Source organism: Eleutherodactylus coqui, chromosome 1 (assembly GCF_035609145.1).
Source record: "Eleutherodactylus coqui strain aEleCoq1 chromosome 1, aEleCoq1.hap1, whole genome shotgun sequence".
Lineage (NCBI taxonomy): Eukaryota > Metazoa > Chordata > Amphibia > Anura > Eleutherodactylidae > Eleutherodactylus > Eleutherodactylus coqui.
Genome location: NC_089837.1, coordinates 534,727,280 through 534,747,829, shown reverse-complemented (window position 1 = coordinate 534,747,829; position 20,550 = coordinate 534,727,280). Strand labels below are relative to the sequence as shown.

General features: G+C 43.8%; 1 protein-coding gene across 1 annotated transcript in view; it reads left to right on the top strand.

The window, feature by feature from the left end:
- The window catches only part of LOC136591805 (polyunsaturated fatty acid lipoxygenase ALOX15B-like), a 99,614-nt gene that overhangs the window by 74,474 nt on the left and 4,590 nt on the right, over positions 1–20,550 (top strand). The window contains exons 8-12 of the mRNA XM_066588552.1: positions 1,260–1,463; positions 1,889–1,975; positions 7,448–7,617; positions 10,392–10,513; positions 11,083–11,183. Coding sequence (XP_066444649.1) covers positions 1,260–1,463; positions 1,889–1,975; positions 7,448–7,617; positions 10,392–10,513; positions 11,083–11,183 — 684 coding nt within the window. The remainder of the gene's footprint in view (positions 1–1,259; positions 1,464–1,888; positions 1,976–7,447; positions 7,618–10,391; positions 10,514–11,082; positions 11,184–20,550) is intronic.

Genomic DNA, 20,550 nt, shown 5'->3' with positions numbered 1-20,550 from the left:
ATTATAAATAGCAAAATATTATTACAATCACAAATTATACGAATATCAATTGGTGATCAACCTACCATAACCAAAATATGTGAAAAATACCACATCGATAAAAGGGGCATCCACAGTTCATGATGCCTGAGAGAAATCATCAGTCCGCCACAGAACTCATATTTAAATCATCCAGCAGAACAGAAATGTATATATTAAAATGAAAGACCATAAAACACCTTAATAAAAGGGGTGGGCAGTTTTTCATGATGAACCCTTTGCCCAGCGCTGGGCGCTTTTTGCCTGTTTTATGAATAAATGTAGTGAAGTGGTATAGATGGTTTTGCAGGGATATATATGTTGGTACACCACGTTTTATGGCAATAGCTCCAGTACTTATAGCGATATTACACAGACCAGCGATGCAATGTCGCTGCGATTCTCTCGCGGTAATGCCGTGTCGCCCATGGATCTCCTGCAGTTTTATGTATACAGCTCCTCTGCAGATTGGTGTCTCCATGATATACAATGGAGCCATATGTAGTCTGAGCCTGCAGTCATTTGTTACATCCGTCTGTTGGATGCGTTTTGGCATTTTACTAAATACATGCAAATAAGGGAGATCGAATAATACCTCCACAGCGCCACCTATTGGAAGGCAGCACTCCTTCAAGCCAATGTTAGACTCTTTATACAAGTTCTGTAACAATGACTCCATCGTCTTCCATCATTTGAGGTGACAACCAGACACCTGTGATGCTGCTTATTTTAAGGAAACAAATAATCTAGGCCCATAGCTATGAGACTGTCCACAGATCAGTTACTTCCTCCTACATCAGCTGACTGCAGTGTCTTGTGGAAAGGTAACATGTGACAAACCATCAAGGCAAACTCTGTACAGACACTGAAGCAGCAGGGAATGCTGTGAGAAATCATTCCTTAAGCGACAGTACAGTGAGCGCTGCTCTGGAGAATAATACAGGATATAACTGGGGATAGACTTTAAGGCTATATCATATAGACATGGGTGCCATGTACTGACGGTGCAGGGAGGGCCTTGATATATTGGATATGATGGGCCATCACCACATATGAGCAGACATATGACGTTTGAGCAGTAAATCCAAATGAATGAGGAGCTGGAATTCTTTGCAACAGAGCGCTCTGCTTCATTTCATTTGTGCCACTTTCCTTCTTTTGTAGATGCTTATATGACTTTTAAGCTCAATTACTTTCACAGCTCTGAGATTCTCTGCATATTTCCTCTGCTTCCATTACAGTTGGGTCAGACTCCAGGAGAACAGACACCGATCTTCCTGCCGAGTGACTCTGAGTGGGACTGGACCTTGGCCAAGATCTGGGTGCGCAATGCTGAGTACCAGGTCCACCAGACCATCTCTCACCTGCTCCAAAGCCACCTCTTTGCTGAAGTGTTTACCATGGCGACCCACCGGCAGCTGCCTCGTAACCACCCAGTATACAAGGTGAGCGTGAGACATCCACCCCACAGTTTTGTGTCAGACTGAACGGGACATGTAAAAGAGCTGAATAGTCGTTACTTACTAAATCTTGCTCATACCCTGACCCACTTTATATTCTGGCTCCATCCAAGACACAATCTCCAGTCCTGATCTCTAAAGGTTGGTGGGCATGACTCATAGTACCTACTAAAAACCAAACCTGGTTGACAAGTAAGGAGCCCACTGACCACTAAGCAGGTAAAGTTATCAGAATCTATACTTCCTCATAATCCTCCTCTGTGCAGGGAGAATAATCCTCTCTAGCCAATGGACCCCTCCGGTAACGGTGGCCGTATATCAGACGCTCGGCTCTGGTTTATTGTCTGTTCTACTGCAATTTCTGCTCAACCCACAACCAGATTCATTCTTCATTCTCATTATTTCTCCAGCTCCTCATCCCTCATCTGCGCTACACTCTGGACATCAACACTCTTGCCAAAAAGGAAGTCGCTGGTTCTGGGGGCACCTTCGATCAAGTGAGACCCTGAGATGCATACATACATGTGAGAGGGGGTGGGGCTGACAACCTCTCAGACATGATGCACATGTTGGCTGTCAGTGGTGTTACAGCAGTTGCACTATTAGATATACTGTGGATGCCACGTTAGGTGTGGTTGGTACAAGCTTAGAGAATCAACTTGTGTAACACATCACGAAAGGTGTTCCATGAGCTGACTCTATTATATAGTTCAGCATTATTTTGAGGAGAATCGACGCATAACAACCGAAACATAATGAATGGATCATCCAGAGTTCATCATCCTGTATATAGATATTCAAGCCTCCTTTTTTTTGAAAGACTATCCTTCTTAACAGAATCTTCTTACTTCACAAAGAATAACTTGATGGGGCTGTAGTCAGCATCCCATATGGGGTATTGATTTGGAATGATTGGATTTTTGTTCAGTTGTGCCTTGAAGGCTGTTCCTTCCATTATAGGCCTAGCCATGTGTCCAGTGAGCAGATCGGGGCTACAATGGGTATGTTTCTGAACATGGGAACACAATCTAGATACAAATCCCAATCTTCCCCCAAATGAACCCAGTGCTCCTTGACCATCATTAACACTTCAAACTATAGACCTTCTCCTTCCCTTACTAGTGCCTAATCCCTCTCGGATTGCAAATGCCAAATTATCAACCGGAACCAGATCGAAAATCTTCCAGTTTTACCAACCACTCTCCCCCGCATCCACCTCCAGGAAGTGAAGCCTCCAAGGAGAAATGGGAAAAGGAGCGGTAAACACTTCCACAAAAACAATAAAGAAATACAAAATAGCCTGCAAGACCTAGAAATAGATGGCCGTGAAGCTCGTACTATGGGCATCTTTAACATATCAAATCGTATGCCTTTATGTAAAGAGGCCGAGGTTCTAGCTAAGGGACTTTCATTTTGCCCCCTAATAAAGCAAATTTATAAGATTCATTTGTAGATTTGAACAGTTTTATTAGAAACCAAACTATTCGTCAACATTCTTCTATTAATGACAATAGTTTAGTAACAACTAATGATGAAGGCGAGCTTTTTGAAATAGAGGATACTATTCCCACCGGACAGAAACCTCCCAGCACATTCTTTCCCATAGAAAGTAAAGGGAGTTACATAGATCCATTCTATAATAATATTATCAAAAGGGCAGACAAGGGGTGAGGAGGGGTGAGCGGGGGGGGGGGGGGGGGGTGGAGTAGGGAGTAATCCACAATATTATGGAAAAATTGGATGGGATCCTACAAAAGATATTTCTGCAGCATTATTTAAGTTAGTTGGGGAAGGAGGAATAATTGTACGTCTCTGAAAGAAAAAAAGAATATTTGTATTCAGAATCCAGAAACTCAGTTTTTCTACTTGTTACCTAAAGTTCATAAGAACATTCTAGAGCCACTTGGTTGACCAATTATATCTGGGATGGATTCTATTACTAGTCCCCTATCCCAATATATAGATACACACTGGCAAAGGCATGTTATTCATTTACCATCGTATGTGAGAGACTCGCGTCATATTCTTTCTCTTATTAAACAAGTAGTTTGGAAAAATGCATTCAGATGGTGGATCCTCAACGTGAGCTCACTGTGCTCAAACATTTAGCATGATTTAGGGTTGAAGGAGATAAACTATTATCTGGAGGGAGACCCACTGAGGCCCACTCAACAACAATAGTTATATTGGATGCAATCTATTTTATAATTGTTTTACATATAATGCAGACTTTTATCAACAGATGAGCGGAACCGCTATGGGCACAAAAATCACCCCAATTTGTTTTTTTTTAAATATTTTAAGGATAAACTAATTATCTTTTTTAAACGCTTCATAGACGACCTTTTACTGATCTGGGATGGCAAGCCGGAAGATTCCCACACATTTGTACCTGTAATGATTTAAATCTAGAATTTGATAATTGAGCAAATTTGAGATCGTCTTTCTGGATTTGGTATTATCGTCTATGGATGGTATAATACAGACTGGAACGCATTGTAAACAGACAAATTGTAATAGTTTTTTACAATTTTTTCAAGCTGCCATAAGATAATTAGAAAACCGACATTCCCTTTGGGCAGTTTAAACATATAAAGAAAAACTGCTCCTCTGCTGAGATGTATACAAGACAAGCACTGATGTTAAGAGCGTTTCACAGAAAAAGGCCATCCGTCAAGTCTGAGTCAGCCTACAATAAAGCTCTCACTGAGCCCAGTCACATCGGTACAGGAGTATATAGGGATCGAAAAAAGGAGCAAAAAAGACTAACAATGATATCAATAATAACAATATTCTGTTTAGAACTAAATATAATTCTCAATTTAGCCAAATCAAAGGAATTTTAAAGAAAAACTGGGCGATTTTAAAAAGGGACCCGTTTTTACAGAAAGAAATTCAAGAGAAACCAGAAATAATCTCATAGAAACAAGACTTTAGAGAACCCCTGCATCCTGTAATCCTCTAAAAAGGTTCCAGGGGGAAGCCTCAGGAACTAAATTCCCGATGGGGGTCTATAGAGGGGGCCGGGAACGCTGTAAGTTCTGCCCAATAATTACACAAGGGGTAAAATAAATCTTTATAAATGAAGAGCAGAGAGCAATTAGGATTAAACAGTATCACAGTATGGGATCTGTGTGATAGAATGCCCTGCAGATTACAGGATATTGGGCGCACTACCAAGGCTTCGAGTTCCCGTATGAATCAACATAGATCCAATATCTCTTCAGGGTCCACCAAACAGGGTTTCATGCCATTTTTTGGAGAAACATCATAGAGACTTCACCAAGTTGAAAGTTACCCCCTTAGAATGCATCGCCTCACGTTCCTTCTCTTGATTGCGTGCAAGGGGGGGGGGAGGGGGGGTTCTGGATCTTAGAATAAACACTTTGGCCCCTTATGATCTGAACGAAATTAGTAGAAAATATGAAAAAAAAATATATATGATTTATAAAAATATAATTAAGAAATGTGCATTTTAATCTAATTATTAGCGGCTCGGTCTGAAAGCGTTAGATATAGTGAACAGATTTCATGGAGAGGTTTCATATTTTGATAGTTTATAATAGTACGGCTGTGAATTATCATCCTATTACGTGTTATTGCATCCCATCGTAGAGCTGAGTTATTTATTCATTTCCGTGGTTGTTCTTATCCTCTCCGTTTTATATTATATACCCTACAGGGACACGAGCTGCACATAGTATGTAGAGTAGGTTGGAGGAGCAAACAAGGTCGCCGTTTACCACACATTTAGTATAAGTTACACATAACCCCCATGAGTATCGCGCAATAAGAACTAGTAGAATCTGTTATTGATACGACGCGCAGTCCACGCTTCATTAGTAATCACGCATGTGCAAGATGCATGTTGGATATGGACCGCTAATGCGTTCCACTGAGGATCATGCATGCGCTGTAAGGAAAATGTAATGGAGCGCAAATGCGTTCCAGGAATCAATGCGCACGCGCCAGCTTGGAACCGTAGAAACACCCCAACAAGATCTACGCATTCGCTGTACAAACACCGGAATGGAGTGCAGATGCGCTCCAGGGACTGTTGAGCATGCGCCCCCAGATTGGGTGAACCCAGGGTCAAGCAGTCGTGCATTGATGATGTCAGAAGAACGCCATAGAAAAGAGCCATCGGCTTTACAGATTCATATGAGGTAGAAGATATATATATATATATATATATATATTGTGGGAGATTAGCGTGGTAGAGTGCGGGTCGGCGGCAGTCAAAAGGCAGAAACCAATGGATACAGTCCAGAAGCAGGCTTGACCTACGTTTATTCTTAATACAGCAACAAAAAGTCCAACCTTAGCTTTCAGGCAAACAGATAATAGTCCAGTCATCAGGCCATCCCGGCCTGATCTGGTCGCACTTCGTAGGTGCAGCGCACCGCAGGGCTCCTATCTCCACGCTGGTCACGTCCGCTGCCAGGATCCAGCAGCCATCCACTCTGGGCTAACAGCCCGGCAGCTCCACGGAGCTGTTGACCTGGCCTTCTCAGCCAGACACTCTCCGTAAATACCAGTCCATATCAGCACCCCACCTGGGTGTTTGAGGTTAGGGGGCATCACCCTGTCAACCCCTTGCCTTTTCAGGCCACCAGCCTGCAGCACCTCACTCTGCTGCGCTGGTTCTCACTCTCCTTGGTAGGAACTGGCCTTTTATCTCGTTCCTGCTCCACCCCCTGGTTAACCCTCGCAATACAAGTCCTGTCTCTGGCCCTCTACCGGCCCTCCTGTGTACTGCACTACTACTATATATATAGGCAATGTTTGAGTAGTCAGCTATGCTTGATACGGGCATCATTTTGATGTCGAAATGAGTTGCATTGAGATATACTTCATGTATTTGTTTTGTCATCTCTTACTTTGTAACATTGGATTTTATATAATAAACTATCAGTTGGAACCTATTTTTGTGTTCAATGAAAACTTTTTTGCTGAACTACTTCCAAAGACCCACAACACGAGCGCAGAAGAAAGTTTTTTCTTCGATTTCTTTGGTTTTTCCCCCATTTGGAGTTCCAATATGGGGTACTTCTGTCTGCTGCTCTCCTTTTTATGAGGATCATTGGAGGACCTAAGAAATACTACTGATAAGCCTGCCAGGATCTCCGGTGCGAGCGAGTACCTGCTCTTAGAGGGGTCCCGCTCAGCACCACGTGAGTCCATGTTAATTCATTTTAAAGTTCATCTATACAGGTGCTGATCTCCATATTCTGTCTATCTTCTACAAAGGAAGATGACCAAGGACCTACCTGAGATGCTCTTCTGATGTGGGCCCTTGCTGCCCCTAGGAACCCACGCATCCAAGCTAGGACTCATATACATGCTACCACCAAAAGGGACCACTGCACAGGATAGGAAGATACACAGAGCCAGAATCACATCATACAGCAGCCAATACACAAACAGTAGTAGCAGATGTTAATGTTCTAAATGCCGGGCATTTGTTGACATTTTGGCCAAAATGTGGAAGCTAGTGGGCCACGTCACACTAACCAGGAGTCCAGCAACATAACCAAACAACCACAAGACACAAACCTTTCTTGCAGCCACCACACATAGAACCTGCTCACACCACAGAGAGAGAGAGAATGAGCACAGAGAAAGCTGACCACACCCACACCTGGGAAGACAGCTGACCACACCCACACCTGGGAAGACAGCTGACCACACCCACACCTGGGAAGACAGCTGACCACACCCACACCTGGGAAGACAGCTGACCACACCTACACCTGGGAAGACAGCTTTTATGTGTACTGACCTGGGGTGATTGGCTGACTGAAGACACACACACACCCAGCCAGCACAATCCCCACACCTGAGCAGAACTCCAGAGCACCTGTAGTACCAGGTCTCAGGAGACAGACGTGACAATTGCAGAATTTCAGCATGGATTTCACTGCAGCTGATTTGCCTTTTCAACTTATTCTCCCTTTTTTTGCACTCAGATTTTGGTTCTCAGTAAAAAGGGTGTTCGAGCTTTAGTGCGGAGAGCGATGGAGGAGATGACTTACAGCGCCCTCTGTCTACCGGAGCACATTAAGGCTCGAGGATTGGAATCTATCCCCAACTACTTCTACAGAGACGATGGGCAGATGATCTGGGAGGCGATGGAGAGGTGCAGTATACGGGACAATGTCCGCCATGCCTGTGGAGGGTCTTGGAGGAAGCTTCTCATTTAATATATAGTTCTCCTTCGACATACAACATTTACAAAAAAAAATAAGATTACAGAGGCGGGGAGATCCTAACGGCCCAGAACTTACAGAATAGAATCCTAAATGAATTCCTTTAATATAAAATGATTAAAAACAGATCCCAGCTCACGTGGCGCGCCGCTCTGAATGGGGGCCGTGGCAGTGGCTGTTGTTTTTACTTTCCCCTGAAAAGCCGACAACCGACAGTATATTTGGCGTAGGACTTTAATGACCGCTATGGCTGTTCAAGTACAAAGAGATGGTAACTGTTGTCGTGACGCCAGTTCATTGCCAGACCTGAGCCCGCTATGAACAAAGCTCTGGTAAGGGGATTTGGTGATATTGGGGGTAGTAGTCCCTTACCCTGATGGCCAGAGTCTTGGGTGAGAAGGAGCTCCAGGAGTCGGGGGATGGAGGAAACAACAAGGCTCACTTTTATTGGCGGCTCACTTTTATTGGCGGCTCACTTTCGGCAGTCAGTAGGCGTCCCTTCTGGAGTTTGAGGAGTGGAAGATTATCTTCTTGCATAAATTCACTAGCTTTCTCCTCTATTCACAACTCTCTCTCCTTCTTCTAGAATGTTCTGTCTCCTTCTGTATACATAGGTTTCCCTATATTTTTTTCTTATTACAGTCCTTATTTCTATATCCTTCTTTATTCTGCCTTTCTATATCTATTATAATCTTCTCTTGTACTTCACCTCTCCTTCTCACTGGCGGTTTCCTCCTCTCCCTCCTAGCTGGCTGTTTCATCTTCTCCCTCCTGCTCTCTCCTTCTCACTGGCTGTTTCCTCCTCTCCCTCCTTCTCACTGACTGTTTCATCCTCTCCCTCCTACTCTCTCCTTCTCACTGGCTGTTTCCTCCTCTCCCTCCTGCTCTCTCCTTCTCACTGACTGTTTCCTCCTCTCCCTCCTTCTAGCTGGCTGTTTCCTCCTCTCCCTCCTGCTCTCTCCTTCTCACTGGCTGTTTCCTCCTCTCCCTCCTGCTCTCTCCTTCTCACTGGCTGTTTCCTCCTCTCCCTCCTTCTCACTGGCTGTTTCCTCCTCTCCCTCCTTCTCGCTGGCTGCTTCCTCTTCTCCCTCACATTCTCTCTTTCTCACTGACTGTTTCCTCTTCTCCCTCCTGCTCTCTCCTTCTCACTGACTGTTTCCTCTTCTCCCTCACATTCACTCCTTCTCACTGACTGTTTCCTCCTCTCCCTCCTGCTCTCTCCTTCTCACTGGCTGTTTCCTCCTCTCCCTCCTTCTAGCTGGCTGTTTCATCTTCTCCCTCCTGCTCTCTCCTTCTCACTGGCTGTTTCCTCCTCTCTCTCCTTCTCACTGGCTGTTTCCTCCTCTCCCTCCTTCTAGCTGGCTGTTTCCTCCTCTCCCTCACATTCTCTCCTTCTCACTGACTGTTTCCTCTTCTCCCTCCTGCTCTCTCCTTCTCACTGGCTGTTTCCTCCTCTCCCTCCTTCTCGCTGGCTGCTTCCTCTTCTCCCTCACATTCTCTCCTTCTCACTGACTGTTTCCTCTTCTCCCTCCTGCTCTCTCCTTCTCACTGACTGTTTCCTCTTCTCCCTCACATTCACTCCTTCTCACTGACTGTTTCCTCCTCTCCCTCCTGCTCTCTCCTTCTCACTGGCGGTTTCCTCCTCTCCCTCCTTCTCACTGGCTGTTTCCTCCTCTCCCTCCTGCTCTCTCCTTCTCACTGGCTGTTTCCTCTTCTCCCTCCTGCTCTCTCCTTCTCACTGGCAGTTTCCTCCTCTCCCTCCTTCTCTCTCCTTCTCACTGGCTGTTTCCTCCTCTCCCTCCTTCTCGCTGGCTGCTTCCTCTTCTCCCTCACATTCTCTCCTTCTCACTGACTGTTTCCTCTTCTCCCTCCTTCTCTCTCCTTCTCACTGGCAGTTTCCTCCTCTCCCTCCTTCTCTCTCCTTCTCACTGGCTTTTTCCTCCTCTCCCTCCTTCTCGCTGGCTGCTTCCTCTTCTCCCTCACATTCTCTCCTTCTCACTGACTGTTTCCTCTTCTCCCTCCGGCTCTCTTCTTCTCACTGGCAGTTTCCTCCTCTCCCTCCTTCTCACTGGCTGTTTCCTCCTCTCCATCACTGCAGCGGAAAGGTGAGTATACATTTTCTTTTTACACATTTTAGGATGATTTTCAGGTAAGGGCTTATATATTTAACCCCTTCCCGACAATTCACCCTGCGATCGCGGGCAGCCCATTGCATTCAGTGGAACCTGCTGTATTGCCGGCTCCATTGAATTCAATGGGCAAACATCGTTCTTCTCTGCTACAGCTGTTACTGCTGTGGCAGAGGAGAACGATCTTTATGCTGACAGTGCGGGGGGGGGGGGGGGGGCACTCTTGCCGCTATTGTGGCTTAATAGTGGGACCTGTGAACTTGAGATGCAGCCCAACATGTAGCCCCTCGCCTGCCCTATCCGTTTCTGTGTCGTTCCCGTCACTTTCGTGAATTTCCCAGATTTTCACAAATGAAAACCTTAGTGAGCATCGGCGATATACAAAAATGCTCGGGTCGCCCATTGACTTCAATGGGGTTCGTTACTTGAAACGAACCCTCGAGCATCGCGGAAAGTTCGACTCGAGTAACGAGCACCCGAGCATTTTGGTGCTCGCTCATCTCTATATATAATATATACTCCTTTTAAGGGAGGGATGTTACTGGCAATAATCTTCCATCTCCTTTGCCCTACAGGTTTGTCTCCAACATGGTGCAGCATTATTATAAGAGTGACGAGTCGGTGTGGACAGATCCAGAACTGCAGGCCTGGGTGGCTGAGATCTGCGAGAAGGGATTCCTAAGTAATGAATCCTCAGGTACGACCATCATAATGTCACCAACACGGGCAGAGCGGCTCCGTTACAAGACAAATCTACATCCAGAGCTGCGATCACAATTCTGCTGTTAGATCAGGTCACTTACTGGAGCACTTCTGACATTTCACTCTTCTCTGAGCGTGCGCCAACAGATTTGCATCTTATATTGTTATTTCATATTGCTGGGTGTTTATGATCAGGGGAATCCAAGCTCTGGGACCTGATATTGAGAACCAGAGGATGGAGGTCCTTCAGAGCAGCACTCCTGGCCACTCAATGTACACAGAACACAGCTCCCTCTATGTGAGTGTAAATTCAATCCATCCAAAGATTGCCCTGCTGAGGGTCCCTGCATATTGGGCGGGGGTTGGGAAGAAGGGAATTGGGCTGTGTAGGGAAAATCAGAAAAGGAGGCAGAGCAACTAACCAGCTCTGTTACCCTTCATTACAAGGGTAGTAGGGTGCCAGCAGAGGGACCGCAATCAATCAGTGGGTGACAGCAAATACTAGCGAGTTACCCGCAGTTACTCTACTGGGAAACCCATTTAACAAGTCTGACCCTCCACCAGGAATCCCATCATCTCTGGAGACTGTGTCCTCGCTGGTACGGTACCTGACCATGGTGATCTTCAGGTGTTCTGCTCAGCATGCTGCAGTCAACAGTGGCCAGGTAAGTGGCATTAAATAGGAGACAATTATCCATCCATCATACTGACCTCCAGGAGGCCTCATTCTCTCCTGAAGACCCTTCACCTGGGATGAGTCCAGCCTCTTCTCCCACCAGACTCATGTGTGACTCTCTGTACTTTGCTCCTATTTACTGTCTGCCCATATATAGCGAGAGTCAACAAATCTCCATTCCCAGGGAGCCCAACTCATCTCTGAATTCATCCTTGAATCCTGCTGCCGTGGAGAATCTACATGCTCTGCAGGTCATGCTTTATAGAAGTGCTGTAGGTCATATTCTGCAGAACACTTTCTATAGATCAGATTCTGTAGGTCATGTTTTATAGGCCACACGTCTATACCAGGAAAGATCTCTGAACAGATTATTAAACAGCATGTATGCAAGTACTTGGATGAGAATGGAGTAATTAACCAGAGCCAGCATGGGTTTATAACAAACTAGCTTACCCGTCGCTCGCTGCTGCGAAGACAGACATACATACATACATTCGTTTTTATATATCTAGATAACAACCAATCACAGCGCAGCTTTCAAGTTACCTCAGCGGTATAATATATAACAACCAATCACAGCGCAGCTTTCAAGTTACCTCAGTGGTATAATATATAGCAACCAATCACAGCGCAGCTTTCATGTTACCTCAGCAGTATAATATATAACAACCAATCACAGCACAGCTTTCATGTTACCTCAGTATAATATATAACAACCAATCACAGCGCAGCTTTCAAGTTACCTCAGCAGTATAATATATAACAACCAATCACAGCACAGCTTTCATGTTACCTCAGCAGTATAATATATAACAACCAATCACAGCACAGCTTTCATGTTACCTCAGTATAATATATAACAACCAATCACAGCGCAGCTTTCATGTTACCTCAGTATAATATATAACAACCAATCACAGCGCAGCTTTCATGTTACCTCAGTACAATATATAACAACCAATCACAGCACAGCTTTCATGTTACCTCAGTATAATATATAACAACCAATCACAGCACAGCTTTCATGTTACCTCAGTATAATATATAACAACCAATCACAGCGCAGCTTTCATGTTACCTCAGTATAATATATAACAACCAATCACAGCGCAGCTTTCATGTTACCTCAGTATAATATATAACAACCAATCACAGCTCAGGTTTCATGTTACCTCAGCAGTATAATATATAACAACCAATCACAGCGCAGCTTTCAAGTTACCTCAGTATAATATATAACAACCAATCACAGCGCAGCTTTCATGTTACCTCAGTATAATATGTAACAACCAATCACAGCGCAGCTTTCATGTTACCTCAGTATAATATATAACAACCAATCACAGCACAGCTTTCATGTTACCTCAGTATAATATATAACAACCAATCACAGCACAGCTTTCATGTTACCTCAGTATAATATATAACAACCAATCACAGCGCAGCTTTCATGTTACCTCAGCAGTATAATATATAACAACCAATCACAGCGCAGCTTTCATGTTACCTCAGTATAATATATAACAACCAATCACAGCACAGCTTTCATGTTACCTCAGCAGTATAATATATAACAACCAATCACAGTGCAGCTTTCATGTTGCCTCAGTATAATATATAACAACCAATCACAGCACAGCTTTCATGTTACCTCAGCAGTATAATATATAACAACCAATCACAGCACAGCTTTCATGTTACCTCAGCAGTATAATATATAACAACCAATCACAGCGCAGCTTTCATGTTACCTCAGCAGTATAATATATAGCAACCAATCACAGCACAGCTTTCATGTTACCTCAGCAGTATAATATATAACAACCAATCACAGCGCAGCTTTCATGTTACCTCAGCGGTATAATATATAACAACCAATCACAGTGCAGCTTTCATGTTACCTCAGTATAATATATAACAACCAATCACAGCACAGCTTTCATGTTACCTCAGCAGTATAATATATAACAACCAATCACAGCACAGCTTTCATGTTACCTCAGCAGTATAATATATAACAACCAATCACAGCGCAGCTTTCATGTTACCTCAGCAGTATAATATATAGCAACCAATCACAGCGCAGCTTTCATGTTACCTCAGTATAATATATAACAACCAATCACAGCGCAGCTTTCATGTTACCTCAGTAGTATAATATATAACAACTAGAGATGAGCGAGCGTACTCGGATAAGCACTACTCGCTCGAGTAGTTGGCTTTATCCGAGTATTGCTGTGCTCGGGTCTAAAGATTTGGGTGCCGGCACGGAGCGGGGAGCTGCAGGGGAGAGCGGGGAGGAACGGAGGTAAGATCTTTCTCTCCCTCTCTCCCGCCCGCTCTCCCCTGCTCCCCGCTGCGACTCACCTGTCAGCCGCAGCGGCACCCGAATCTTTAGACCCGAGCACAGCGATACTCGGATAAAGCCAATTACTCGAGCGAGTAGTGCTTATCCGAGTACGCTCGCTCATCTCTAATAACAACCAATCACAGCACAGCTTTCATGTTACCTCAGTATAATATATAACAACCAATCACAGCACAGCTTTCATGTTACCTCAGCAGTATAATATATAACAACCAATCACAGCGCAGCTTTCATGTTACCTCAGTATAATATATAACAACCAATCACAGCGCAGCTTTCATGTTACCTCAGCAGTATTATATATAACAACCAATCACAGCGCAGCTTTCATGTTACCTCAGCAGTATTATATATAACAACCAATCACAGCGCAGCTTTCATGTTACCTCAGTATAATATATAACAACCAATCACAGCGCAGCTTTCATGTTACCTCAGTATAATATATAACAACCAATCACAGCACAGCTTTCATGTTATCTCAGTATAATATATAACAACCAATCACAGCACAGCTTTCATGTTACCTCAGTATAATATATAACAACCAATTACAGCACAGCTTTCATGTTATCTCAGTATAATATATAACAACCAATCACAGCACAGCTTTCATGTTACCTCAGCAGTATTATATATAACAACCAATCACAGCGCAGCTTTCATGTTACCTCAGTATAATATATAACAACCAATCACAGCGCAGCTTTCATGTTACCTCAGTATAATATATAACAACCAATCACAGCACAGCTTTCATGTTATCTCAGTATAATATATAACAACCAATCACAGCACAGCTTTCATGTTACCTCAGTATAATATATAACAACCAATTACAGCACAGCTTTCATGTTATCTCAGTATAATATATAACAACCAATCACAGCACAGCTTTCATGTTACCTCAGTATAATATATAACAACCAATCACAGCACAGCTTTCATGTTACCTCAGCATTCTCAATATCCAGCAATTGTCTTGTGATACGTTCGGCGGATGTATCATCTTGCAGTTGAACACGCCTCCCGCTGCTCGTAATGCCTTTTGCTTTCGTGCTTGAGATGGAAATCAAACGATCTTTGTCTGGGGGGTCATAACTGTCGACGATGCTCGCACGGCGCCACCTATCGTAGGATAGATGTACTATGCCAGTAATCTTCCCAGGAGTGTACTCAACAACTTCCCAAAGTTTCATAGCGATTGGATGAATGGTGTAGTAATGCATAAAAGACAGACAGACAGACATACATTCATTTATATATATATATAGATTACATCAGGAAGTGAGAGAATTAGATTCCGTACGTAAAATTTGGACGCTAATTATTTTGCGCTTAGAATTGAACAATCGAGGTGGGACCCATTAACTTTTCCTATTTATGACATAATCAATGCCCGCGCCAAATTTCATGTTTCTACGACATCGGGAAGCGAGAGAATTAGTGGCAATGATGGAAATCGAACGATCTACATGGGGGGGCGTAACTGTCGACGATGCTCGCATGTGCGCCATTTATCATAGGATAGTTGTACTATGCCTATAATCTTCCCAGGAGTGTACGCAACAACTTCCCAAAATTTCATGGCGATCGGATGAATGGTGTAGTAGCGCATAAAGGACAGACAGACAGACAGACACGCAGACAGACATACATTCAATTTTATATATATAGACAAGTCATGCCAGACTAATCTAATTTCCTTCTATGACAGAATCACTGACTGGGTTGATCGGGGAAATGTGGTAGATATTGTATATCTTGACTTTAGTAAAGCATTTGACAAAGTATCTCATACCATATGTATTGAAAAAATGACCAAATCTGGGATTGACAAGGCAACTGTTAGGTGGATTCACAACTGGCTGAGTGATCGTACTCAAAGAGTGGTCATAAATGGCTGCACATCCAAGTGGAAGAATGTATCAAGTAGGGAACCACAAGGCTCTGCCCTGGGCCCAGGGTTGGTCAACATTTTATAAATGATCTGGAGAAGGGAATTGATGGGAAACTGATCAAATCTGCTGTTGACACAAAGCTAGGAGGGATAGCCAACACTAGGGAAGAGAGAGAGGATTCAAAAAGATCTAGAAAAGCTTGACCAGTGGGCAGCGACTAACAGAATGGTATTTAACAAGGAGAAATGCAAAGTCCTACATCTGGGCAAGAAAAATGAAGGAAGCACATACAGAATGGGAGGAATTGGGCTAAGCAGCAGCACATGTGAAAAAGACTTGGGTATACTAATAGATCATAGCCTGAACATGAGTCAACAATGTGATGCAGCAGCCAAAAAGGCAAACACAATTCTGGGATGTATAAGAGAAGCATAGAGTCTAGATCACGTGAGGTCATTATCCCCTCTACTCTTCCTTAGTCAGACCTCATCTGGAATACTGTGTCCAGTTCTGGGCACCCCACTTTATAACAGACAGACAAACTGGAGCAAGTTCAGAGAAGAGTTACCAAGATGGTGAGCGGTCTGCAAATCATGTCCTATGAGGAACGGTTAAAGGATCTGGGAATGTTCAGCAGAAGAGAAGGCTGAGAGGAGACTTAATAGCTGTCTACAAATATCTGAAGGGCTGTCACAGTGCAGAGGGATCAGCCCTATTCTCATCTGTACAAGGAAAGACTAGAAGCAATGGGATGAAACTGAAAGGAAGGAGACACAGATTAGATATTAGACAGTGAGAGAAATGAGCAAGCCGATGAACTAGTTGAAATATATACTGTTTATTAAGGAGAACATGATAAATAGAGCCAGGGAAAAAATATAAAAAGTATAAATTTGTGGGAGTTATGGCAAATAGGGTGGGGAGAGAGACCAAAGAAATGAACAACATATGTTTGCCCCCTGGACTAAGCAGGAATGGCTTCTTCCTTCTTGACATTTTTTCGCCTCTCCTTTTCTATGCGTCCTCCTTGCTATCTACACGTGATGAGATGCCATGGAAGAAAGAAAGATAAGGAGGGAAAACACACAGGACCCATGAATGGTGTTTATTATTGATACTCCCATCGATAACCTTAATGTGACTGCAATACGAGGGAAGGACCCATCGTTTACACTATCCCTTACGGACGTTGGAACGGTTATTGTGAGAGAGACCTTGGGTGGGAGGGGAGGGGAGGGGGGGGGGGGTAAAGCAGTTATGTTTTTTGTGTGTGTCTTATAGTAAGGAAAAAGTTGTAAAATGTTTAATAAAAACATTTAACTAAAAACAAAAAAAAAAAGGTATTAGACAGTGAGGTGGATCAATGAGTAGAACAGGTTGCCACAGGAGATGGCAATTTCTCCTTCAATAGAAGTCTTCAAACAGGCTGGACAGACATCTATCTGGGATGATGTAGTGAATCCTGCATTGAGCAGGGACTTGGACCTTTTGACTCTGGTGGTCCCTTCCAACTCTACCATTCTATGATTATGTGAATCATATTCTTTAAGTAGCATTCTATAAGCCCCATTATATAGGTCATGGTTTTCAGGTTATGTACTGTAGGCAACTTCCTATAGGTCACAGTCTGTAAGTAAATTACATTATATCATATTCTGTAGGTCAAGGTGTGTGGTTCTTCTTTTGTAGGTCACTACTTTTTTTATGTCATTCCACAACATGTAGGCCATGTTTCATAAACTTTAATCTATGTGTCACAATGATAGACAATGTTCTACATACCACTGTTGTTGGCCATGTTCTATAGACCACATTCTGGATGTTCACGGTCTGGAAACCACATCCTGAGATGTTCTTCTTGCTGACAATTTGTATTCAGATCATTTGTAGCAATTTCAGGCACTAGGGTGGAGCCTTGGGTGTAGCAGCCAAAGTCTGGAGAGTAGTTGAGAAAGAGTCAGAAGTCTTCAACACGAGGTCTCGGTTTGTAGTACAGATTGATGAAGCAAGACGCATAGTCAGAAGGGAAGCCAGGAGGTCTTGCAGAAATGGCAGAGGAACGGGCAAGTAGAGAAGGATCAAACAGGGCTGTGGAGCAGAATAAGGGAGTGGCAGGACCAGGCCTTTATAGGAAGAACAATCAAGACAGAGGCGGGGTCTGGACCAGGAGGCAGGAACTAGGTAACTGGGATCAGGAAACATGGCTGAGAGTCATGCAAAGGAACGTTCACTGGCTCAGCAGTGAAAGCCACTGAATGGAATGCAGGATGTCCCCGGCTTGACAGTGCGTTTCTCCTTCGAGGATGGCCTCCAGACATCACAGGGCCAGATTTGCGGGGATACTTTTTGTGAAACTTCCCTTTGAGTCTTGGAGCATGTATATTTCTTTCTGGCTCCCAAAAGTTTTACTCCAGGCTATATCCCTTCCACTTAACCAGGTATTGAAATTTTTCACCGTGTTTTCATGAGTCCAAGATTTTTCCAGCAATGATCTTGTCATGCCCCTGAACCTTCACAGGAGGGGGAGGCAGTTGCTGTCTCCTGTGAACGTGTTCTCCTGGAATGGCTTTAGTAGAGACACATGGAAGACTAGGTAGATCCTTAGGCTCCCTGGGAACTTCAAGCAGAAAGCGACCTGGCTGAACCTCGCTGAAATTAGGAAAGGTCCAATGAACCTTACTAAAGCTTGGGAGTGGGTATGTGTGCCTTAAGATTATTGTTGGGCAACCACAATTTTTCCCCAACCCGGAAGGTAGGAGCAGCTTGACGATGACAGTCTACCACTTTTTTAAAGCCATCCTGAGCTTCCTTCCATTGCTTTTGAATATCAGCCAAAGCTGCCAGTCTGTGGTTGACTGTTGGGACAGGGGTGTTGTTAGGAAGGCCAGGAATGAAAACAGGGTGCATCCCATAGTTGGCATAGAAAGGGCTCTGGGTGGTAGAATTATGTTAGGCATTGTTATAGGTGAACTTTGCTGTTGATAGATAATCCACCCAGTTGTCTTGGAGGTGGGAGATAAAACATTGGAGAGATTGTTCCATGGTCTGATTTGTTCTGTCAGTGTGACCATTGGACTAGGGGTGGAAAGCAGAAGACTTAATACTGATGCCCAGGGTCATGCAAAAACTCTTCCAGAAATTAGATGTGAATTGTACCCCCCTGTCCGAAACTACATCATCTGGTATCCCATGCAGTCTGAAAACTTCCTGGATCATCAACTCCACAGTGTGCTCCGCAGTGGGAATCTTTTGATGGCGATGAAGTGAGCCATCTTCGTAAGTCGGTCCACGGCAACAAAGATGGCAATCATTCCTTTCGAAGAGGACAAGTCTACTATAAATTCGATGGATGTAGATCCACATGACCTGGATGGGAACGGAAGAGGTTGTAGGTTGCAGTCATGCCACCAGAAGGAACAAAGCAGTAGTTCCAAAGTCTGTGTGATCCCAAGGTAACTTGCCAGCTTAGAATCATCAACCAGTTTGAGGACTTCAAGTTGACTAGCCTCAGGAATGTATATTTGGTTTTCTCGCCTCCACAGTCCATCCTTGAAAAAAAGCTTCACATCTTTAGAAGGGCGGCTCAGGGAAGGGTCACTTTTGTAGCCTCCCTTAAGCTTCGTTAGGAGGTCCTCAGAATGCAGGATACCTAATAAAATTTTGAGGGACAGAATTGTGTAGTCTGTATTTGAATCTTTTCAGGCTCTGAAAATATCCTGGATAATGTATCTGTCTTGCCATTTTGGAAACCAGTCAGGTAGGAGACAATGAAATGAAACAGGCTGAACTACATAGACATTGTCTTCATTCAGCCTAACATACTATGTTACTATGAAAGCCGGAGAAGAACAAGGCCCATCATGCTTGTCTTGCAGATAATGTCTTGACAGTACTGAGAAATGTACAATTTTTATGGTCAGTAAGAACCGTTACTGGATGATGGGCTTCTTCCAAAAAGTACCTCCATTCGGTGAAAGCCACCATGAGGCCAGATGTTGCTTGTGCCTGGCATAGTTTTTCTCCACAGGTGATAAGGTGTAGGACAGTAATGCATAAGTATATAGTGGCATCTCATCTTTGACCGATTGTGACAGGATAGCTCCCACATTGGAGTCTGAGGCATCCACCTCCACGACAAAAGGCAATTCTGGTCTTTGGTGGATCAGTACTGTGCTGAAGTAAAAATAGTCTTTAGTTTCTCCAAAGCATCTTGTACCTCTGGGGACCAGTGTGCTTTCTTTGTGAGGGAGATTATGGGAGAGATGACCTTTGAGAAGTCCTCAATAAATCTTCTGTATAAGTTCGTGAAACCTATCAGGCACTGTACTTCCTTCAGATTTCTTGGAATGGACCAATCCAGGCTGGCATTTATCTTGCTGGGGTCCATACTTAAGCCTTCTGGGGAGATAATGTATCCCAGGAATTGATTTGGGTCTGTTCAAACTCACACTTCTCTAGTTTGATGTAGAGATTATTCTTTTGGAGTCATTCCAAGACAACTCAAACGTGCCTGTGATGTTCCTCAAAGTTATCAGAGAAGATAGGGATGTCTTCAAGATATGCTACTATGAATTGGTCCAACAGGTCTTGAAATATGTAATTGATAAAGTGCTGGAAGATGGTGAGAGCATTGCAAAGGCTGAATGGCATCACTAGATATTTGAAGTGTCCATATTTTGTTCTGAAAGCCATTTTTGATTCATCCCTAGCACGGATCCTTTCCAGATTATATGCTCTTTTGAGGTCCAGTTAAGGAAAAGACTTTGGCTGTCCAAAGCCTCTCCAGCAGTTCTGGGATTAACGGGCAAGCATAGCGATTCTTCAATAGTAATCTTGTTTATTTCTCGGTACTCAATGCTTAGTCAAAGAGTAGAATCTTTCTTTTTAATGAAGAATAAGGGTGCACCCACTAGGAAGGCAGAGGGCCGGATGAAGCCCTTCTCTACATAGTTGTCCAAATATTCCCGAAGGTTTTTAACTCTGGTTTAGAAAGGTTGTAGCTATACCTAACTGGAATGCAAGATCCAGGGAGCAGCTCAACAGGACAGTCATACGGCAAGATAGTAGCCGGTCAGCTTTCTTCTTGC